General features: G+C 41.7%; 1 protein-coding gene across 1 annotated transcript; it reads left to right on the top strand.

Moving 5' to 3' along the window:
- Positions 1–1,885: 1,885 nt before the first annotated feature.
- On the top strand, positions 1,886–23,656 carry ANKRD66 (ankyrin repeat domain 66). Its single transcript, XM_089652276.1, has 4 exons — positions 1,886–2,073; positions 17,711–17,869; positions 18,246–18,474; positions 21,770–23,656. The coding sequence occupies exons 2-4, from the start codon at positions 17,722–17,724 to the stop codon at positions 22,017–22,019; spliced, it is 627 nt and encodes a 208-aa protein (XP_089508402.1). The 5' UTR covers positions 1,886–2,073; positions 17,711–17,721; the 3' UTR covers positions 22,020–23,656.
- Positions 23,657–24,627: the final 971 nt, after the last annotated feature.

Raw genomic sequence — 24,627 nt, 5'->3', positions numbered from 1 at the left:
GCTGTTTACATTCAGGTGCATGCCCTGTGCATGCTCAGCTGGGTGCTGCTCATTTGACCCCCCTCCCCGACTATAGGCAGTCACTCATGGGCCTTGGCTCTCTCCTTTCATTTTCTTGCTGAGAAAGGCTGCTGGCTGCAGACTTGCCTTCCCCCCCCTCCCGCTGCATGCCACAACCTTATAATTACACCGCACTCACATGTATATGTGCCTTAGGACCTGCACAAGGTACATATAGCGCATATGCTTCAGGAAGCCCTAAAGATGCTTAATAACAGATGAAACAGGTGAGGCAGTGTTCCTCAGCTAATATGTTCCATCCCATCCCTAGAGCAGGGGCGGACTAACAACTCATGGGGCCCCCGGGCAATAGGGGATCATGGGGCCCCTGTGTCCTTGCCCACACCCAAAAAAGCCTATGAAAAAGTGAATGAAAGGTACCAGGGGCATCTCATGGGGCCCCCTACTGATCCCAGGCCCTCGGGCAGTGCCCGAGTGCTCAAATGGTCAGTCGGCCCCTGCCCTAGAGCACAAGCCAGCTTCTGGTCTTGGGGTGGCAGCAGCCATCTGAACCATAAGCTCGGTATGTACCTGGTGCCCTAGGCACATATACACATAAGTGTGGTGTAATTGTATGGTTTTATATAGTTAAATAAAGTTGGTTGCTTTGCGCAATGAACCTTTTCCCTGATACTTTTTTTTGAGTGGCAGTGTATTGCATTGGAAGGAAGAGCATCCTGGTACATGTGAATGGTTGTTGGTGACAAGATACACAGTGGGTCCAACCAAAAAGTGAGTGGGAGGAAAGGAGTCGTGTCTTGTATTAATGTGAGGAAAAGTGCCCCGAGGTCCAGATAAAGGCAAGCAAAGGGTCTCACCCAGTCCCCACAGTTTGGAGACCATTGATCTAGGATCAGAACCACTGCCAGCCTATAACCTGACTGAAACCATGTTCAAATTCCCTGAAAGCATGCATGCATAACTGAAAGAGCAGAAGATCTGCTCCAGGTGAGTGCCGAATCTGCATAACCCCTCCACAGACATGTAGGTGCTGGCCTAATCCGTGATCACAGATGCAGTGGAAATACAGAATGGTTGGCCGCACAAACAGCAATGTAGTGGATGAAATCCTTTATTGGACTCCTTTACATGCAATATAAGAACATGACAGCTCCAAGACAGGACAGAGGAGCAGTAGACCTACTGTTCCTCTGCCCTGTCTTGGAGCTGTCATGTTCTTATCATATTGCATGTAAAGGATTCCAATAAAGGATTTCATCCACAACCAGTGGTGGACTGACAACTCATGGGGCCCCTGGGCAATAGGGGATCATGGGGCCCCTGTGTCCTCAACCACACTCAAACCACACCCTAAAAAGCCTATGAAAGGTACCAGGGCAGGGGCAGACTGACCATATGGAAACTCGGGTACTACCCGAGGGCCTGGGGTCAGTAGGGGGCCACATGAGATGCCCCTAGTACCTTTTTCATAGGCTTTTTTGAGTTTGGGCAAGGACACAGGGGCCCCATGATCCCCTATTGCCCGGGGGCCCCATGAGTTGTCAGTCCGCCCCTGTACCAGGGGCATCTCACGGAGCCCCCTACTGACCCTGGGCCCTCGGTTAGTGCCTGAGCGCCCGAATGGCCAGTCCGCCCCTGTCCACCGCATTGCTGTTTGTGCGGCCAACCATTCTGTTTTTCCATAGCATGCATGCATGCAAATCATCAGCAACACAAATCTATGTAAACCCTTAAGGAACACCATTGCTCATTCCATTTAGTTTTCTTTACCACTGAAAGAGTTTTTCTAGCCAGTATCATGTACAGGTCCTTAGAGAGGGAGTAGGCGGTCTACATGTGTTGTCTTGAATGTTTCGAGATTTCCACACATGCTGGACAAAAGGCTGACGTGCACAGTGACACCATACAAATAGATGGGAGGGACTGGTTTCCACAGCAGCCTGTGACAACAGAACACCTCCATTCCTGCTAACGTCTTTTCTCTTGGTTCTCTTCCTCTTGTGAAGGCTGGAAGCCCCTCAGGCTTTCTACACCTCCCAGACAATGACAAAGGTATGACATTCCATCTATCTCTGCAGGAAATTTCATGTTTTTAACCCAAGACTGCTGTGATGTTTTAGGCTGGTCATACACGTTTATATTTTTGTGCAAATGTATGAGGGTCCTGAAAAATGTCATTTGATTGTCAGGACAATGTTATGAATTTTAACATTCAATGTCAGGATGGATGGAAGTAAATGTGATTTGGAATGAGGATTATATTCACAATTAGAACTGCATTCTGGCAGTTAAGAAACAAGAACAGTTTTCCATTTTTCTTTTCCTTCGATTTTCCTCATCACAGTTGTAGACTTGACTACACTTACCAATAGAAAATCGAATGGATGTGTAGCGCACCCTCAAAGGAGCTGCTGCTGCTGAACTTGTTTCCTTTACCCCTAGTTTTTTTTTTTTTTTTTGAACAATGAACTGAAGGATGAGGTGAAGGGAACATGGGATACAAAATCTGAAGAAATTAATACTTTGAAAACTATTCTCTATCTTGCTTAAAGTAAAGTTCCAGCCCTTTATGGCATCCAGCGATGTGCTCACCTGTGCCGTCCCTTCTCTGCCTCTTCTCTTTCCAGCATCACAACTGCGGGCACCAGGCTGTGACAGCTTGCGGCTTCAGAGCTGGGTGCGCACTGCGCATGCGCAAGTCGCGCTGCACATTCTGATTGGTCCGGAAGTCTTCTGGGACCTGTGAATGTTCCCAGGAGACTGCAGGAGGAAGGAGGGGGCCGAACTTCTGGCTCAGTTTGCCGCGGCTAAGCCGGAAGTGGGAGCAGGTACCTGTCAAAAACAGGTATCCGTGCCCCCTCACAAGGTGCCAAATATGGCAGTGGAGGGGGGGGGGAGGAGGCAAACAAGTGGAGCTTCCACTTCTGGGTGGAACTCCACTTCAGTTGCAATATGTCCCACAGAAACTATAAATCTGACAGGTGACTAGAACTCAAAAGTCTAAAAGCTGTATACAGTCACTAACTTCCAGCACCAGTGTCATTTACTCACACAGGATCTTAGGTTGCCTTCTTCTGATATCCACTGGGCACTCTCCAGTAAGGGAGTTGTGGACTCACTCCCCTAACCTCCTGCTGGTACTTTCCAGTGAGCTTCTCCACACCCAAATCAACTCCAGGAATAGGCTTTCCAAATAGAACCCCCCAGCTGATGTTTCAGCTGGGACCTCAATGTCTTCCACATGGCACCTCCAGTACTCCTGCTCCAGAGGTAGAATCCCTGCAAAGGGGTCTCCTCCAGCAGGACTGGACCAAGGAACTCTGCTGCACCTGTCTCAGTCCCCAGACTATTTGTTGGCTCTTCCACCACATACTGGGTACACCTCCACAGGGATTGACTGGAGTTTCATAAATATTCAGCATGCTTCCTCTGTGCTTCCTCCCACTATAATTCTAGAATCCTATTGAACACAGGGGAAGTAACCAGAGCAGCAGCCTGTGAGACACTAAGCAGGCCTGAATAATCAACCACTACCCCACTGACTACAGGGGAACCACTAGAGTGCTAGAGTGTTTCCAAACACAAGTCTAACAGTCTATGGCCAACACTAGTCTGAAAACATTGGATTATTTTTCATTTTCTTTAGACAGGATTCAATTAACCTATCCAATATGTGTATGAATGTAAGTTAGAGACTTTAGATTTATGCCACATCAGGGTTAGGGAGTGATGTGAATGTACAATATATATGTAAAGTGCTGTGTAAATTGATGGCGCTATATAATAAAAATGTTTCTTTAGTGTGAATGATACTCCTGTAACTATGAGGGAAAAGGCTCATCTGTGACTAATAAAACAATTAAATAGTAGTGATGATTTCTATCCTACTTTAAACTTTTTTGTCTGCTCAAAATTTTTTCAAAATTCTAGCGCCTTCCTAGAGTTGTCGGCTAGGCAAATTTTGCTTTGGCTCCCTCTGTAATTAAGCGAGCAGTACTTGTTTTGTCTTGCCCGTTCAGGGTCTCACAGACTGGGAGTTCACCTCTGCCTCTGTAAGAAGCTTCCAGAGCTTAGGGCAGGAGATTCAAATTGACCATCCTGAATATTTATAAGGGTCTGGCCAGTCCCAGGAGAGGAAGTGTCCAGAAGGGGGCTGGAGTGCAGATAAATAGACTGAGACATTGGAGAACAGGGTTCCTTCTCCCCAGGAGGGTTACAGAAGTGCAAGGGCTGCTGCTGCTAGGCAGCTCGGGCATTGAACAGCTACTCTAGGAGGCCTCAGAGGTGTCAGGATCAAAGGTTCAAATGGACATTGCTCAGAGCTGACTGCAGAATCGCGCCGCAAGGTATCCGGTCCTGAGAGACACATCTCACTCACTGTGCTATGTCCGGAGGAAGCTGGGTGTAGGCAGCTGCCCTGGGGATGTGTGAGCAGTGACCTTAAGTAGATCCCCGATACTGTGTACTGGACACTACACTGGGTACCAATAGCTGTGCACTGGCGCAGGGTAACCAGATGCCCAAGGACGTGCCCCATGGTCTTCAGCTGCGGGGTCTTGGACTGTTCACTGTTAGGCACTACTGCTACTACTAGAAAGATTTCATTCTGTTCACTATCTAATGCTGAACGTTTTGGAGTATCCTATACCCCCAACCCCTCCCCTGTTACAAGTTTCTTCAGCAGTACATCTTAAAAAGACAATCCCTAGACTGCTTATTAGAGCCAGAGTGAATGGACTGTTGCTTGGGTGGTTGGCAGCCTCTGCTGTCAGCACAAGAACCACCTAAAATCAGCAGCCCCTGTGAGGGTAGCGCTATATAATATTGCACAGATGGAACAGCAGATTTAACTACCTGATCCTTCACCCCTGGCAGATGATGCTCCTGCAGTGTAGTGTTCCTCAGCATCCTTACATGCAATGCAGGGAATTGGGTCCTGCATTGTTTTTCATGACATCAAAGGACCCTGGGCCGCTGTAACATAGGTTAAAGCAGTGTTTCTCAACTCCAGTCCTCATGGACCCCCAACAGGTCATGTTTTCAGGATTTCCATTATTTTGCACAGGTGATTTGATCAGTTTCACTGCCTTAGTAATTACCACAGCTGTTTCATCTGAGGGAAACCTGAAAACATGACCTGTTGGGGGTCCATGAGGACTGGAGTTGAGAAACACTGGGTTAAAGGAAGCTGCAGGAACCAGTCTAGCAGAGCAAAGGAACCTGCAGGAGCTGAGGACCAGGTAAGTAAAAGTGCTTTACTATGTCCCCTAGACATACAGTAGATATGACTGCGGTTAACCCTTGCAGAGCAGGAGCAGCCCCACTGCAAGGTAGGATTTTTTGGTTTCCTGGAGGTCATCTTTAACTGCTTCTCTGCTGCCCTATAGCACAACTACTGCTACAGGGCAGCAGGGCTGCGCAAAATCACACACACACACATATATATATATATGTGATTTTACATGTCCGGGTAGGGAGTGCACGAGCGGTCCGCCCTACCCGTGCTGCCATTGGCGGCTACAGCTGTCGATAACCGTGTCCTGGCCAGAGATTGCCTGCCGGCACCCAGCAATCGCCAAGGAACAGTGACAGGGGAGAGTTCTATGTGTAAACCCTGTGAGGCTGCTTTGTATTGCTCTGCATGGTAGAGAGATACAAAACAGCATGTCTCCCTAGTAAAACACACACAGCACAGTTAACCCTTTGATCGCCCAAAAGTTAACCCCTTACTGCACAGTGCTATTAGTACAGTGTCAATGCATTTTATTAGCACTGATCAAGGTATTAGTGTCACTGGGGATGTCAGTGGCAGCTAATCAGTTCCCACCCAGCGTCTGAATGCCCGCCGCAGTCCCGCTATAAGTTGCTGATTGCCACCATTGCTAGTATAAAAAAAAAATTCCAGTATATACCGCCACTTGTAGACGCTATAACTTTCATGTAAACCAATTAATTTACACGTATTAGGATTTTTTTTTAGCAAAGACATGTAGAAGAATACAATTTGGCCTAAATTTATGAAGAAATATGATTTTTTTTTATTGGATATGTTTTATAACAAAATAAAATAAAAAATATTGGTTTTTTTTCAAAATTGTTTTTTTTTTGGTTTATAGAGCAAAAAATAAAAACTGCAGAGGTGATCAAATACCACCGAAAGAAAGCTCTATTTGTGAGGAAAAAAAGGACATTATTATTATTATTATACAGGATTTATATAGCGCCAACAGTTTGCTCAGAGCTTTACAATATAACGGGAGACAAAACAGCAACAATACAGTTCAATACAAGAGAGAGGCCCTGCTCCTTGGAGCTTACAATCTAGGACATAAATTTCATTTGGGTGCAGCGTTGCATGTCAGTTAAAGTAGCGCAGCACCGTATCGCAAAAAATGGCCCGGTCAGGAATGGGGTTAAATCCTCTGGAGGGCAAGTGGTTAATAAACACTTAGGTGTTGATTTACTAAAGGCAAATAGACTGTGCACTTTGCAAGGTGCAGTTGCACTCGGCAAGAGCAGTTGCTTCAGAACTTAGTAAATGAGGTAAAGCTTCACTTTGCAAAGAATACCCAATCATATACAAGAAAAATAAGAAAAAATAGCATTTTTGCTTGAATGATTGGATGATGAAATTCAGCAGAGTTTCTGCTCATCTGCTAAGCTCTGGAGCAACTGCACTTCCAGAGTGCACAGCCTATTTGCCTTTTGTAAGTCAACCTCTTTATGTTTATGAGAACAGGCTTTGCGTGTGATCCCGAAGCGCTATTACTGTGATTATACCCCTGAACTTTACACAGGCCACAAATATCCAGCCAAAGATATTCTTGCTATGAGTGTGCCAGATAACAATAACAAATCAGTTATCAGTAAAACACACACAGCACACAGTTAACCCTTTGATCGCCCCTCATGTTAAACCCTTCTTGCCCAGTGCTATTAGTACTGTGTCAGTGCTTTTTATTAGCACTGATCACTGTATTAGTACTCATACACACTGCACATTTTTACAGCAGCTGTTTTTGGCTTTTGACATTTTTTTCTACAGCTAGTAAACTCCCCAGCATGTTATCCTATGTGTCCATGCACACATAGGCTGTAATCAATGTTTTTTTGGCTGGAAAAAAAGCCCAGAACTAGTGGATTTCTAGAGGAGTTTTTTTTAGCTGTAAAAATGCTCTAATGCTGTAAAACACAGTAAATCGCGGCAAACCAGTGTTTCTGGACATTTTTGACCCAAAAAAAATTCTAAAAAACGCGAATGCGAAAAAAACTCGGTAAAACGTCGCTAAACGCTAATACAAAAACGCTAAAAAATGCTGAAAAATTCATGTTTTTAATGTGACTTTACACAGCTAACATTACCAGTGTTATTAAAACTCCCAGTGTGCATAGAGTGTCATTGGGATTTTCAGTGACTCCAAGTCAGTTCCCCCCCAGTGTCAGTCCCGCTGTAAGTCACTGATCGCCGCCATTACTAGTATATAAAAAAAACAAATAAAAATTCCAGTATATATACAGCCACTTTCATGTAAACTAATTAATTTACATGTTTTGGGATTTTTTCTAGCATGCAGCAGAATACAAGGCATGTAGCAGAATACATGTTGGCCTACATAAATGATGAAATTAGATGTTTCTAATTTTTTTACTGGATATGTTTTATAGCAAAAAGTCAAAAATATATTTTTTCAAAAGTGTTGGTCTTTTTTTGTTTATAGTGCAAAAAATAAAAACCGCACAGGTAATCAAATACCACAGAAAGTAAGCTCTATTGGGGGGAAAAAAAGGACATAAATTTCATTTGGGTTCAGCATGGCATGACCGCGCAATTGTCTGTTAAAGTAACGCAGTGCTGTATCACAAAAAATGGCCTGGTCAGGAAGGGGGGTAGATCCTCTGGAGGGCAAGTGGTTAACCACATGCCGCCCAGCCACTGTAGAAATACGGCGGCAGGGTGGCACGGCTGGGCAAAAGCACGTTTTAAAACGTGTGTTTTTAAAACAGGTAGGGGGTGCGCGAGGTGCGCCGCCGCCCTACCTGTCCCGCCGATCACAGCCACGGATGTCAGTCGCCGGGTCACAGCCGGTCGTTACCGGCTATGTCCCGGTGATCGGCGGCAATCACTGACAGAGAGCACAGCTGCAGTAGCTGTGCTTTCTGTCAGTTCCCTGACAGCTCCAGGACACGCTGATCGGGACAGAAGAGTTTCTCTCTCCCGATCAGCGGTGTTTCCTACAGTACACACCCCCGCCCCCTAGTAAAACACTCCCCCTCACACAATTAACCCTTTCCCTGAATAATAAACTTAACCCCTTCCTCCCCAGTGCCATTAGTACAGTATCAGTGTTTTTTTTTTTTTGCACTGATCACTGTATTGGTGTCACTGGGGATGTGAGTGACCCCAAGTCAGTACCCCCCAATGTCAGAATGTCCGCCACAGTCCCGCCATAAGTCGCTGATCGCCGCCATAAGTCACTGATCGCCGCCATAAGTCGCTGATCGCCGCCATTATTAGTATAAAAAAAAACTAAAAATCCCAGTATTTTTCCTGCCATTTGTAAATGCTCTAACTTTCACGTAAACCAATTAATTTACACGTATTAGGTTTTTTTTTTAGCAAAGACATGTCGCAGAATGCATTTTGGCAGAAATTTATGACTAAATTTGATTTTTAAATTTTTTTTTACTGGACATATATTATAGCAAAAAGTCCAAAATATTGTTTTTTTTCCTCAAAATTGTCAGCCTTTTTTTTTATAGCGCAAAAAATAAAAACCGCACAGGAGATCAAATACCACCGATAGAAAGCTCAATTTGTGGGGAAAAAAAGGATGTAAATTTCATTTATGTACCATATTGCATGACCGCGCAATTGTCCGTTAAACTAGCGCAGCACTGTATAGCAAAAAAATGGCGTAAATTGCAGTATCTATACCATAGTTTGTAGACGCTATAACTTTCACACAAAGCAATCAATATACACTTATTGGGATTTTTTTTACCAAAAACATGGAGCAGAATACATTTTGGCCTAAATTTATAACCAACTTTGAGTTTACTATATATTTTTTATAGCTGAAAGTAAAAAATATTGTTTTTCTTCAAAATTTTTGCCTTTTTTTGTTTATAGCGTAAAAAATAAAAAGCGCACAGATAATCAAATACCACCAAAAGAAAGCTCTATTTGTGTGAAAAAAAGGACGTAAATTTTGTTTGGGTGCAGCATTGCATGACTGCGCAATTATCAGTTGAATTAGTGCAGCGCCGAGTAGCAAAAAGAGGCCTGGTCAGGAAGGGGGTAAATCCTCTGGAGGGCAAGTGGTTAAAGTAACGTAAACTCAATCATTGCAATCTCTTATAAGTAGAGATGAGCGAATCGAACTTGGCGAAGTGGAATTCGTTTCGAATATTAGGAAAAATTCGATTCGCACCGAATCCGAATTTTAGCAAACTTCGGATGCACGAATCGAATTTTCCCCGATCAGCCGGCAAAAAGTGTCACTGCAAAGAGCAACGCTATTTCTGACAGTTCTCTGACAGTTCCTTCACATTTACAGCGGTTGAAACATTGTATCTATTTGTTTCCATTTAGGATACAGATGTTTTTATTCGGAAACAAATAGATACAATGTTTCAACCGCTGTAAATGTGAAGGAACTGTCAGAGAACTGTCAGAAATAGCGGAGCTCTCTGCAGATACACTTTTTGCTGTACTGGAATTCTTCTTCTTTTCATTCTTCTTCTTTTCATTCTTCTTCTTCTTCTTCTTCTTTTCATTCTTCTTCTTCTTTTCATTCTTCTTCTTCTTCTTTTCATTCTTCTTCTTTTTCTTTTCATTCTTCTTCTTCTTTTCATTCTTCTTCTTCTTCTTTTCATTCTTCTTCTTCTTCTTTTCATTCTTCTTTTCATTCTTCTTCTTCTTCTTTTCATTCTTCTTCTTCTTCTTTTCATTCTTCTTTTCATTCTTCTCATTCTTCTTTTCATTCTTGTTCTCATTCTTCTTTTCATTCTTCTTCTTCTTTTCATTCTTCTTCTTCTCCTTTTCATTCTTCTTCTTCTTCTTTTCATTCTTCTTTCCATTCTTCTTCTTCTTTTCATTCTTCTTCTTCTTCTTTTCATTCTTCTTTTCATTCTTCTTCTTTTCATTCTTCTTCTTCTTCTTTTCATTCTTCCTTTCATTCTTCTCATTCTTCTTTTCATTCTTCTTTTCATTCTTCTTCTCATTCTTCTTTTCATTCTTCTTCTTCTTCTTTTCATTCTTCTTCTTCTTCTTCTTTTCATTCTTCTTCTTCTTCTTTTCATTCTTCTTCTTCTTTTCATTCTTCTTTTCATTCTTCTTCTTCTTCTTTTTATTCTTCTTCTTCTTCTTTTCATTCTTCTTTTCATTCTTCTTCTTCTTCTTTTCATTCTTCTTCTTCTTTTCATTCTTCTTTTCATTCTTCTTCTTCTTCTTTTCATTCTTCTTTTCATTCTTCTCATTCTTCTTCTCATTCTTCTTTTCATTCTTCTTTTCATTCTTCTTCTTCTTTTCATTCTTCTTCTTCTTCTTTTCATTCTTCTTCTTCTTTTCATTCTTCTTCTTCTTCTTTTCATTCTTCTTTTCATTCTTCTTTTCATTCTTCTTCTTCTTCTTTTCATTCTTCTTTTCATTCTTCTTCTTCTTCTTTTCATTCTTCTTTTCATTCTTCTTTTCATTCTTCTTCTCATTCTTCTTCTTCTTCTTTTCATTCTTCTTCTCTTCTTTTCATTCTTCTTCTTCTTTTCATTCTTCTTTTCATTCTTCTTCTTCTTCTTTTCATTCTTCTTTTCATTCTTCTCATTCTTCTTTTCATTCTTCTTTTCATTCTTCTTTTCATTCTTCTTCTCATTCTTCTTCTTCTTCTTCTTTTCATTCTTCTTCTTCTTCTTTTCATTCTTCTCATTCTTCTTTTCATTCTTCTTCTTCTTCTTTTCATTCTTCTCATTCTTCTTTTCATTCTTCTTCTTCTTCTTTTCATTCTTCTTTTCATTCTTCTTCTTTTCATTCTTCTTTTCATTCTTCTTCTTCTTTTCATTCTTCTTCTTCTTCTTCTTTTCATTCTTCTCATTCTTCTTTTCATTCTTCTTCTCATTCTTCTTTTCATTCTTCTTCTTCTTTTCATTCTTCTTCTTCTTCTTTTCATTCTTCTTCTTCTTCTTTTCATTCTTCTTTTCATTCTTCTTCTTCTTCTTTTCATTCTTCTTTTCATTCTTCTTCTTCTTCTTCTTTTCATTCTTCTCATTCTTCTTTTCATTCTTCTTTTCATTCTTCTTCTTCTTTTCATTCTTCTTTTCATTCTTCTCATTCTTCTTTTCATTCTTCTTTTCATTCTTCTTCTCATTCTTCTTTTCATTCTTCTTCTTCTTTTCATTCTTCTTCTTCTTCTTTTCATTCTTCTTCTTCTTCTTCTTCTTCTTCGTCGTGCCCCGTGACTGCCCAAATGAGTGAAGTGTGCGGTGATTCTAAGATCGACGGCACTCATCTGCATGTCATACTGACTGACAGTATTATTTCTCTTCCCCAGCAGACTCCAAGGGCATTTAAATTAAAGGTACAGTGTTCTGCACTAATATAAAGGCTCTCTGAAGCCTAGAAACCATTTTAATAAGTTAAATTCGCGGCAAATAAATTCGCATTGAATCGAATTTCTCCCGCAAATTCGGCGAATCAGCCGAATCGAATTTTTGAATAATTCGCTCAACTCTACTTATAAGCTTTAACTTGTCAAAGTAATTTCAAAATGTGTTTTCAGTCTTTTTAAATCTGCAGCATTCATTAACATAATGAATAAAAACTGTTTGCGCTAAAGGAGAAAATCCACCTGCAGGGAAACTTGAAATTCCATCCATTGAAATAAATGTTCTAGTTGTTATTATGGGCAGTATGTACTCTTCTGCTGTTTTCTCCAGACTGGGAATACTTATGCAGCTAAAACAGATCAAAGCTCTGATGAAGAAGGTTTGCACTTAAAATGCATCAGCTGAGATGCAAGCTGGAGACAGCACTGGGATGTTGTCTGGCAGGGTCAGTAATGGGGAGTTGTTCTGTGTTCTGTGGGTGGACCAGGTCTGTTCCCGGATGGATTTTATGTCGTAAAGAATGCTTGTGGGTACATAACACCTGCTACAAGATTATATCTTGACATGAGCAATATTCTTACCTTGGAATCTGTAGCTGCACGATTATTCCTGACATCTGTGCAAATTCATGGAGGGGGTAGTCTAAGGGGTCTGTGTTTCAAAACTAAAAAAAAAATACACTAGTATGCCCCCTGTGGGGTTCCTTACATATTTCTGCCTCTGCAGTGGGCCAGTGGTGGATTTAGAACCAGGGGAGCCAGAAGCTCTGCAGCCCAACCACTTCCAGTAATGTTCTCCATATTGGAAGCTTAGTAGTGGTCAGCCTCACTTCCATTCTGTATAACTTTTTAATTTCATTACCCAGTTAAGGCAGCCATTGAAAGACTGAAATTTGGTCGGTTTGGCAGGAACTAGCCAAATTTTATTATTTATTTATTTCAGGTACTTATATAGCACTGTCAATTTACTCAGCGCTTTAGATATATAGTGTACATTTACATCAGCTCCTAACCCTCAAGGGGCATGCAATCTAAAGTCTCTAACTTGCATTCATATACTAAGGCCAATTTAGACAGGTTCCAATTAACCTACCAGCATGTCTTTGGAGTGTGGGAGGAAACTGGAGTACCCAGAGGAAACCCACACAGGCACAGGGAGAACATGCAAACTCCAGGCAGGTGGTGCCGTGGCTGGGATTTGAACCAACAACACTAGTACTGTCAGGCAGAAGTGCTAACCATTTAGCCACTGTGCTGCCCAAATTTTGTGTCAATCTATGGGCAGGCTGATTATGGTGAAGTCGACACTTTAGTATAACCAGCCTGTCAGGTTTTTTTGACTGGTAGTGATCATTGTATTCTGCCGGTGCAAAAGCTTCCCGGTGCTCCCCTCCAGCAGAACACAATAGCACTGCAGAAGGAATTCCCCCATCAACACTGACTGTGTCGATGGGGGAATCAAACAGTTTTCTTTATTTCTTTGAAGGTAAGAAAATTGCATAATGTATGGCCTGCTTTAAGCACCAAAGTGTGGAATGTGGAGTAGAATGGCTCCTCTGCATCCGCTGTTGCCCTGAGCAGAGTATTACCCTCAGCCACAATAATGAAATCAAACAAGGTCACAGATCATTAATTATATTGAACACACCTCCACTCCGTAATTTTAGGGTGGTGGTGAGATTGGTGTGGTTGGTTGGTGGGTCCTTTGCTCCTTGGCTTCAAGCCCATCGTCACCCAAAGAGGAGCCCACATGAGTTGAGTAACCCTGCCTAACCCAATATTATATGACATAACTTCATTTTAAGTAAATATCAGATAATTTATGGGCAACCTGAGTCCTTTATATGTAAAGTGGTGAAGATCTGTAGAAATTCTAGTCTGAGTGATGAATATGTCTTAAGTGGATATTAAATGGCTGATTGCAGACAACAGCTTCTGTAGATGGGAGAATCTGAGTGTTTTGTTTTTTATCAGCCTACTAGTTGTAAAACAACCCATCTATACAGAGCTTAAGAAGGTGGCAATGGATTAAAGGATCACAAGCTTGAGAGCTTAACCCAGGGGTACTCAACCTTTTGAAGAGCGAGGGCCACTTAAGTGATTTGGTAACCAGTCCTGGGTCACACTTAAAATAAATAGTTCAGAATTTAAAATGTTATATTTTGGATTGCTTAAAGTAAAACTAAAGGCAAAACTTTTTAATTTGGACAGTGTGCAGAGAAATTAGAACACTTCTCAGGTGTTATTGCTGTCTGTACCCCCATTAAGGAGATTTACCCTCTCTATTTATCCTGTTTACCATTATCATTGAAAGTGACAGTAAAAGAAAATCCCAAATTTTGAGTTGTCCCCAGAAAAGTAATAGAAGGGAAATATTCCAATGGGGACACTAGTTCTGGTGACTTGGGGGTCCCCAAGGAATTCCATTAATTTGCAGGGATTTTCTCTCACTTTCTGTTTGGCTATGGGACGCAAAGTGACGGGAAATCTCTGCAACTGGACACAGATGATGAAATAAAAACTGACAGGGGTTATAACCCTCCCTTGCTCTATCCTAAATGAAAATAAAAAGTTTTGCCTATAGTTCAACTTTAAAGCGGAGTTCCACCCAAAAGGGGAAGTTCTGCTTTAATGATTGGTCCCACGCTCCCCATTAAGGACTCGCACCTTTGGGGAGTGGGGGGGGGAGCGGGTACCCAAAATTGACAGTTACCCGCTCCCACGTCTGTTGCGATCAGCTAGACAATCGGAAGCAGAAGTTGTCCTCCTACTCTCCCTCCCCGACAGGGCCAATCAGGAACTGCACCGCTACTCGCACATGCGCAGTAGGCACCTGGCTGTGAAGCCGCAAGCTGTCACAGCCGGACACTGAAAATGCCGGCGCCTGGTGAAACCGGTGAAAGGGCTGCAGCGGGGGCACCGCGGGATCGTGGGACAGGTAAGTGGCTGTTTTTTAAAAGTCAGCAGCTACAGTTTTTGTAGCTGCTGATTTTTATTTTTTTACAGAGTGAGTGGAACTCCGCTTTAATTAACATTTTACTCCTGCAGCTGGCAGCAGGGAGAGGAGGAGAAGCGGGCTTTATGAAGTTGCAGGAGGAAAATGGAGAGGATCTGTTCTTGTATATGCATCCTCCACCACCCGTCCTGTCCAAATGTAAAAGATAATATGACAGAGAGGCCAAACAGGCCCTCTGAAACATGAGATGGGGTTGCCCTTGCCACCCTGGCGCAACACCAATGGTTGGGGGTAAATGGTAATAACACATCTCAACTGTGGAATTTTACTGCCTCCAAATGGCAAATGTAAATGAGCCCTTATTGTCCTGGGCCCCCTATAAGGCTGCTTTCAATGTGATGTGCTGCAGGTTACTCACACCGCAGGTGCAGCGCAGTCCACCTGCGGCTTTCCTGTGGGTTAACTGCACTTTGCCATAGACTTCTATTAAATCTTGTGGGTGTGGTGCACTTTCTGAAAGTGCATGCAAAAAACCCCCAGCAAAGCACGATCCAATTTGCTCCTGCTGGGAAAAAAATTCCTTCCTGATCCCCCGAGAGGCAATCAGATATTCCCTGGATCAACTTTACCTATAAATGTTAGTATCCAGTTATATTCTGTGTATCTAGGAAAGAATCCAGGACTTTTTTAAAGCAATCCACTGAGCTGGCCAGAACCAACTCTTGAGGGAGCCTTTTAAAAAATTTCACAGCTCTCACTGTGAAGAAACCTTTCCGTGTTTGGAGATTAAATTTCTTTTCCTCCAGACGTAAAGAGTGCCCTCTTGTTCTCTGTGATGACCTCAGGGTGAATAACTCTACCCCGAGTTCACTATATGAACCACTGATGTATTTATACATGTTGATCATATCCCCCCTTAATCTCCTCTTCTCAAGAGAGAATAAATTCAGTTCCTCTAATCTTTCTTCATAGCTGAGCTCCTCCATGCCTCTTATCAGTTTGGTTGCCCTTCTCTGTACTTTCTCCAGTTCCCCAATGTTCTTTTTTGTGAATTGGTGCCCAAAACTGGACTGCATATTCCAGATGAGGTGATACTAATGATTTGTACCGGGCTAATATGATATCTCTCTCTCTGGAGTCTATACCTCTTTTAACACAAGAGAGGATTTTGCTCTCTTTAGATACCGCAGCTTGGCATTGCATGCCATTATTAAGCTTGTGATCTACCAGAACCCCCAGATCCTTCTCCAACATTGATTCCCCCAGTTGTACCCCCCTAGGATGTATGATGCATGCATATTCTTAGCCCCCAAGTGCAGAACCTTACATTTATCAACATTAAACCTCATTTGTTTAAAGCATTTGATCCAGTGGATTCACAGAGCGATCCTGGGTTGCAGCTGCAGGTATATACAAGGTGTGACAATTGAATTCCTGGAATGGTCTGTAAAAAATGTCTGCTTATAGACTAGCGGCTGTTGTGATCTTCAAAATAGTCCCTTTGTGAAGCGACCACTTTTCTAGATGACTGTGCTACTGCGGGAAACATTCCTGGAGTTCGTCTCCCGGAATGCTGCAAAGTATCTTTGTCGCAGTGCGGTGAATGTCAGGAATGTCATCAAATCTTTGTCTTTTTAAGGGCTCATGTACACGGGACAGTTGGAAAACTCTTCTGAATGATGGAAACTGACCTATGGAAAACGTAGGTTAAAAAACGTTTGTTTAGCCACGTTTGCATAGCGCATTTATGCTCATTTGCAGTTTAGAAGCGTTTTTAAGATAACCTCAGGAGACCTTCCCAAATGCCCAGAATGCACTGAAAAACAGTAAAAAATTAACTATTTCAGACATTTTGAGAGAAATAGAGAGAGCAGAAGCAGAGAGAGCAGTATGTGTTGAGATGATCTGTCTTTTCTGGTTGTATTCACTATGGATCCCATCATGAGCATAATGCAGCGGTTCTACCATTTTTTTCCTTCACACAAAACCTGGAACTGACTGAGCTGGTGTACCGAGTCCATTTGAATACATGGAAAACACTTTGCTTGCATTTATGATGATGAAAAAAGGCTCTGGACAGCAGCTGGATATGGAACAGTTAAAAAACACTTCTAAACGCAAATGCTTATAAAAGCGGTTAGCCGCATTTACAAGCATTTGGCGTTGAAACGCTGATAAAATCTACTCCTGAATGCAAGTTTGGTGCGTTCAAAAAAATGACTGCAAACTCAACTGCCTGTAAATGACGATGTGTACATGGACACATAGGAAAACATTAGGGAGAGTTCAGGGGCTGCTTATAAAAAAATGCAGAAAAGCTCCTGAACGTCAGTTTATTAGCTGCAGTGTACATGAGCCCTAAGGCATTATTTAATTTTGGAAAAAGCCAAAGGTCGCAGGGTGCTAAGACAGGGGGGATAAAGTGGTTGGTCAAACACTTAACGCATCATGAGGAGGAGCATTGTAGTGGTGAAGAATCCACTTGTAAGACCAAAGTTCCAGTCTTTTCTTCCAAACAGATTCCTATAACCTTTTCAGAATTTCCAGGTAACAATGTTGCTTGAACATTGTACCATGTTTTATGAACTCATAGTGAAGTATCCCCTTGTGATAAAAAAAACACACCAGCATGGTTTTGAACTGAGAACGAGCCATGTGTGCTAATTCAGCCTAGTAGGTTGAAAGAAAAAAATTCAAGGTGGATGGGGTAATCCCTCTACTGTTCTTTTGTATGTCAGAACATACTGATCAGCATTGCAGACTATAGCCTGCAGCGGTGATTGAGCAGAAAAAATCCAACAGGGTGGTTGTACAGAAGTCAATCGGTAGATCAACTACCTTACAACGATCTTGGCCATACATTGGTCAAAATTTGTCTGGTCCCTGCTGAACTGGCCAAATTTCAATCCATGTATGGCCTAGAGAGATTTTGAGGCTAAATGTGCATATTATGAAACTGTTAATCTCACAGTCCTACCTTGCAGTATGCATTTAATGGGCAAGGAGGGTTCTATTTGAATAAAGGAACTATCTTTAAAAGAAGACACAACTGTAGTGGAAAATGGCAATATATAGAAATAATCAGTTATCAAAACCAAAAATAGTAACTTTCTTTTCAAAAACTCTGTTTTGGCAGAAAACTTTGAGATGGCTGATGTGACTGAACTCCATCAAGCAGCTGCGCTTGGGGATTATGACTTGGTGTCTGAGATCCTGAAGAAGGAGTTGTATGATCCAAATTATAAGGACATTGACTGGAATGACCGGACTGCTTTGCACTGGGCTGCAGCCAAAGGTACTGGACATTATTCTTGACAGTGCTTTCTTCATCCATTACCCACCCTTGGCCCCTTCCAGAATTTAAATACATATTTTGTATTCCCATACTTTTATTGTACAAGTATAAACTTTTTTTTTTTTGTATTGTGGGACCATAGAAGGTTTTGGAAGAATTTACCGGGCCTGGTCACAATAAGGTTGAGAATTGCTAGTACAGTATAGGGAAAACTGGGCATGAATTGTAAAGGTAATTGGTTGTCAGGTCCTGGGCTGTCTATTAATTGCTATTAGTTTTCAATACTTTCTAAGCAATATTCTGTGTCTCAGGTTAGACAGGAGACCTATTATTACTGTTTGCTTATTTCAGAAAACTTTATTTTTGAATCCACCAGGCCAGTCTGATACAGTGAAGCTATTGATAGATTATGGTGCTCGGCCTTGTCTCAGGACAGACATTGGTTGGACTCCAGCACACTTTGCAGCAGAATCGGGAAAGCTGAGCGTTCTCCGTACTCTCCATTCACTGCATGCTCCCATTGATGCTACAGACATACATGGCGACACCCCTCGCAGAATTGCAGAGATATACGGTCATAGAGACTGTATGAAGTTCCTGGAGATGTAAGTTTTATGTGCTGTATATATGTTCATTATATCTATGTCTATGTGAATTATAGGACTGTCATAGGACCTTCAAAAAAGGCCTGGATTGTTTCTTCGATACACAGAATATAACTGGATACTAACATTTATAGGTAAAGTTGATCCAGGGAATATCCGATTGCCTCTCGGGGGATCAGGAAGGAATTTTTTCCCAGCAGGAGGAAATTGGATCATGCTTTGCGGGGTTTTTTTTGCCTTCCTCTGGATCAACTGTGGGTATAGGATTATAACTTTTTTTTTTCTATGGTTGAACTGGATGGACTTTTGTCTTTTTTCAGACAGACTAACTATGTAACTATGTCATGGATAATAAAATAACATTGGATCCTTAAAGTATTTAAATAGTTTCTTTTAGTTTTGCATAGATTGGAGATGGATTAGACTATCAGTCAGGTTTTTATTGCTGTCTGTGCCCCCATTAGGAAGGGTAATCCTCTCTATTTGTCCTGTTTACCATTATCATCAAAAGTGAACTTAAAAGAAAATCCCAAATTTTTGGTTGACATCAGAATAGTAATAGAAGAGAGATCTTCTAATGAGAATGCAAATTTTGGTGGTTCTGGTGTCATGCCAGGATTCCCCCACTTTGGGGGGATTTCCTGTCACGTGGCTATGGGACAAGAAGGGAAGGGAAATCTCCCCAATGGGATACAGATGGCAAAAAACAAAAAAACTGGCAGAGATTATAACCCTCCCTTACTCTATCTAAATTGAAAACTGCCTAAAGTTACACTTTGATCAGAAAGAGAAATGTTATTGTACAACTAAGCTAGACTTGGACCATACATCCCACTGGTCTCATATCTGGTGAAGTGGACTCATTTTTCAAAACCTTAAGACTGACACCTAGGATTGAGCTTGATTACACTTACATTGGTCCAGCTTGGTTACATCTAATCTTTCATATCTTCTATTGGGATGTGGGCTGGGGATGCATAAATTCACTGTAGCAGCCTGTGCTACAAAAAATTGGCTGATTTATAGTAACACATATTTGATTTTATGGAGAGCACTATGGTCTGTGTTTGTTTTCTCTGAGTCTTCCATCTGGGCGATGATCCTTGCAGCTGATGTGAGCCACAGTTTTCCATCCTTGGAGATTGCCTCATTCCAGCATTAAAGGAAACACACTTTTGACCTTTGTATATAGATCTCTGTGTATTAAAGTGAGAGTCTGGGATATGGTGGAGGTCATACTAACATACTGAATGCTGTTACGAATTGCAATTTGTGAGAATTGAAGAGGGTATTTAAACCTGCCGTAAGCCGATTGAAATTCATCCCATCCAGCAGGAACTGGCCAAGTTTTGATCCATGTTAGGTTTGTGAACTCGTCCCTTTAACCTCCTTAGCGGTATTCCCGAGTGTAGCTCGGGGTAAAATTTGAGTACCAAGAGCGGTAACCCTGAGCTACACTCGGGCTTACCATGCGGCGTTGCTCAGGGGATCCCTGCAGCACTTACCTTGTCCTTCGCTCCCGCGATGTGTCCCCTGCAGCGTCCCCGGCCATCTCCTCCGGCCGATGCCAGCATCCAGCTTCCGTGTTCCGGTCCTTGCGGGAAATTTGAAATTTTTAAAAAATTTCATTTTTGCTGTCATTGCTGTTTCAATGCATTTCACATATTTTTGTCCCTACTGCTTTGTCCTGTGCCCTGCCTGCATTTTGAATGTTCTTTCTGCCTGGAAACTTAGAAAAGCCCATGGTGTCCAAAAAGCGTCCCTTTACATCAAAAGCGGTTTTAGAACAGCGATAGTAAATCAGAACCACTTGCAGAATTGAGTGATAATGATTCGTGGGAAATTCGTCATCAGACACTGAAAACAATTTTGCGACTTTGCTCAGCGATGTGCGAATTTGCCTCTGTATTTCAAATTTCAGTGTTTTTGGTTTGATTATATTATTGAATTAAATTTTTATATTATTATATTATTATTCTTTATGATTATTTAATAAATTATAATTTATGATTTTGTGTTTCAAGTTTTATCATATCCGGAATGTTTACTAGTCTCTTGTTCGTACAGATTTCAGTGAGTTATTCCTAAAAATTACAGCCTACAATAAAAAACTACATATTTCCATGCAAAAAAATGGTACCGCTTTCAGCACAAAAAATCGGAAAGAATCATACCGCCGAGGAGGTTAAACCCAAACTCATACTATTTACATGGGTTCTGAGGCTAGTTGAATGCAGATAAGGCACTAAGTGAGTTTAATTACCACGTTAATGAGCCACAGAACCTGTGGAATTAATATGCGTTCGGGTTTAAAGGGATGAGAGGGCAACCCACCTAAATATCCTGCCCACCATGTACGGGCAGGCATTTTGTACTGAAGTTGATCTGTTGATTGACTTTAGTACTACCAGCCTGTTGTTTTTGTATGTTCAATCACTGCTGGCGGCTATAACAGCAAGCAGTGATCATAGAACCTCCTCGACTTAACGCGCCATCCTATCCTTACAGTGTCACAGTTGCAAAGATCATAACATTACATCAATTCAACAGATGATTGGTCTTCCTTCCAGGTTTGCACTCTCTTGTCACTTTAATAGCTGGGCTGTGACAGCATCCCCTCCGTGCATGTGCATGAGAGTCACCATCATAGCACGGCACTTTGTGCAATCACGGCACCGGCAGTGTGTCATGAATGCAGAGTTAAATGCACATGCGCAAGTGACATCATTGGCCTGGGCTGGCAGGAATATCTTTTTAAGGGTGCAGTTTCGGAACTGGTATGAATCAGTGCTTAATCAATTAAAGTGTATGCAAACACTCACCTTGTAAAATAACCCCTTCAGTTTAAAATAGAAATGAAAGGCAAAACATTTGTGTATAGATATAAAAAAAATATTAAATATATATTTTTTTATTTTTATATAACTGATCATATAGCCTCTGTTCTCAACAGCATAGAGAGGGGAGACAGGAGAAACAGCATACACTGATCTTCCCAGTAAATGGCTATGCAGGGGTGGGGGTTGTTAGCAGAAGTCTGATCATTGGAGGTTTTTAGTAGGAAATCAGAAGGACTGGCAGGAACACCAGGGATTTCACACAAAGGAATCAATACAAAGAGAACAGGATACTTTTTCATACAAGTACTTGGTACAGTAGGCACATATCAAGAATATGAAATGTTGGGTTTACATATTCTTTAAATTCTTATATAAATTCTTATATAATAGGCAAACAAAAATGTTAGATTCAATATCACTTTAATAATACTTATATGTCATAATTTTACTTTCAGAGCAGAGGTGGAATGCAGAGATTATCGCTTGGCTGCAGAGCTGGAAGGAAGCCCCTTGGATGAAGTGGATGAGGACTGGGAGGCGAAGAAACATGAACTTTTCACTTCACTTAGCAAAAAGATGAAGAATCGCACAACCAAGCCAAAAAAATATTCTAACCGGCCTCTCTTTGGTCAAAAGTCCTGCCAAACACATTCTAGAAAACCATTAACTTATGCACACATACGTGATCATATAAATACTAAGTAACATGACATTGCCATTACACAGAATGTATCCATGTGATAAAGACTTGTCACTCCGCTCTTCTCCACTAGGTGGAGTTGTGATGCTTTCTGATGCTCTGCTTGGTATAGTATTAGTTTTACCCTGTGAGACCCATTCACTAAATGAAGATGAATGTGACAGTGATATATGTAATGTTTACATACAGATTTAGTGAGTATATATACAGTGTCTTGAAAAAGTATTCATACCCCCTGAAAGTTTCCAAATTTTGGCATGTTACAACCAAAAATGTAAATGTATTTTATTGGGATTTTATGTGACAGACCAACACAAAGTGGCACATAATTGTGAAGTGGAAGGAAAATGATAAATGGTTTTCAAAACTTTCTGCAAATAAATATCTGAAAAGCGTGGCTTGCATTTGTATTCAGCCCTCTTTACTCTGATACCCCTAACTAAAATCCAGTGAAACCAATTGCCTTCAGAAGTCACCTAATTAGTAAATAGAGTCCACCTGTGTGTAATTTAATCTCAGTATAAATACAGCTGTTCTGTGAAGCCCTCAGAGGTTTGTGAGAACATTATTGAACAGACAGCATCATGAAGTCCAAGGAACACACCAGACAGGTGAGGGATAACGTAGAGAAGTTTAAAGCAGGGTTAGGTTATAAAAAAAATCCAAAGCTTTGAATATCTCACTGTGACATACATGTGACATGAATGTACAGATTTGAGTAGATAAGATGTGACCTGTAGAGAATATGACAATGTAAATCTAGTTCATTCCTTGTTATTAAAGAAATATTCAGTCATAGGTACTCAGACAGATGGTCATCAATTAACACCTGAAAAGAGACAGAGCAGCTTCCTCAGGCTGGAAGTGATGCCTGGGTGCTAATAAGATTTTGTCACCTATACTTAATCAGACTTGGCCACCTTTCTGAAGCTGAAAAGAGAAACGCAGACATTTCGGCTTCATGACAGTAGGAGGTCTCCAATCTGTCTGGGGAGCTCTAAAAGAAATACATACATCAAAGGAAATGTTTCATCTCTGATAAAAGCTAAAATATTAGTTGCAGAGAGATGAAAATGCTTCCCTCTGATGGGGCACTCTGTGGGTCACACCAACATATAAAAACCATATTTGTGGCTTAAGTAGAAGGCCAGGAAAATGCAGAAAATGGTTATGTGGCTCTGGATCACGACAGTCGAACAGTGATTGGTACTGTCGCGATCGTGCTGATGCGCTGGTGTTGGAAATCCAATCCCCGACTTGGTGATCCAAGCAGGTCTTGGTCTGATTGACCTTGGGCAGGTCAGCACCCAGAACATCCTGTGGGCGGGTACAGGAACACGCCCAGGGTCAAATGGCCGATGACTAATGTCCCGCCTACATCCATATCCCCATAAATTGAGTACCTGGACATTGGGGCATGGTAATTCGTATGGAGCTGGTTCGATCGACTAACGGATTATGGACTTTTTCTGACTTGCTCCAGTCGCAGGATAGATCTTGGTAAAAGTTTTATTCTGTTTTATTCCCTTTTATTTTACAGTGAATAGTCATTTTTTTGTCTTCTTGTATTTTTTGTAACTTTTCATACTTTGTACATATTTTATGCACTGCCCACTTTCGGGATATTAAATCTTAAAATTAATTAGTGACTTCTGTGTATTTAAGCACAGGCTCATATTTTCGGAGACATTAGATTGGAGAGATTAGATTGTATTGTATTTTAGTGCCTTTAAACGCTCGGTGAAGCTCATTGCCAATCTGTATGTAATTGCACTGTGTGTGGGCAGATTGCGTGCAGATTGTAAAAGGTAACAGATCTGCCAGACGGAGATCTGTGTGTGTGGGGTGTCTCAACAGACTGTTCTGCGAATAAACTGTTGGGTGGTGGCAGGCTACCTTTTGTGGTGTGTCTGGTGTGGGGGGGTGTGGACAGTGGAAGAGTGATTAACACCGGGGTTCTATCTGTAGGATAGCTGAAGGGACCCTAGAAGGGTGTGTGATTGCTAAGCTGCTCCTCAACTCTAATCAGTGCACCAGATTGTATATAAGATTTGTATCTGCCAGTGTGTGGTCAGCCAGCTGGATTGGAGTGGAGTCTCCCTCTGGTGGTGGCCAAAAGGTAGTGCGGGCTGTGGAAGTACATCACGGCTGGTCTTATATATGGTTTTATATATTCAGTCCCCTTTATTCCCTCTTACCCCAAGTCACGGCTGCACGTGCGTGCCTCGGTTAGCTAGTCGCTGTGGGCGTGGCGTGTGGGGAATCTGTGACACTCACGAAGAACTGTTTAATCCATCAGCCAAAAATGGAAAGAGTATGGCACAACTGCAAACCTACCAAGACATGGCCGTCCACCTAAACTGACAGGACAGCCAAGGAGAGCATTAATCAGAGAAGTAGCCAAGAGGCCCTCGATAACTCTGGAGGAGCTGCAGAGATACACAACTTAGGTGGGAGACTCTATTCACAGGACAACTATTAGTCGTGCACTCCACAAATCTGGCCTTCATGGAAGAGTGACAAGAAGAAAACCATTGTTGAAAGAAACCCATAAGAAGTCCCATTTTCAGTTTGCAAGAAGCCATGTGGAGGACACAGCAAATGTGGAAGAAG

Source organism: Staurois parvus, unplaced genomic scaffold (assembly GCF_062004578.1).
Source record: "Staurois parvus isolate SC_StPar_1 unplaced genomic scaffold, SC_StPar_1.0 ptg000678l, whole genome shotgun sequence".
In the NCBI taxonomy this organism is placed as follows: domain Eukaryota; kingdom Metazoa; phylum Chordata; class Amphibia; order Anura; family Ranidae; genus Staurois; species Staurois parvus.
Note: the sequence above shows the minus strand (reverse complement) of the source record. Positions and strands in the feature narration are given on the sequence as shown.

Bases quoted from the DNA above. Each gene is read 5' to 3' on its own strand.
- ANKRD66 (XM_089652276.1), top strand. From the start codon at position 17,722: ATGGCTGATGTGACTGAACTCCATCAAGCAGCTGCGCTTGGGGATTAT. The intron at 17,870-18,245 runs GTACTGGACATT...TGAATCCACCAG, and splicing joins GCACTGGGCTGCAGCCAAAG to GCCAGTCTGATACAGTGAAG. The intron at 18,475-21,769 runs GTAAGTTTTATG...TTTTACTTTCAG, and splicing joins TGTATGAAGTTCCTGGAGAT to AGCAGAGGTGGAATGCAGAG.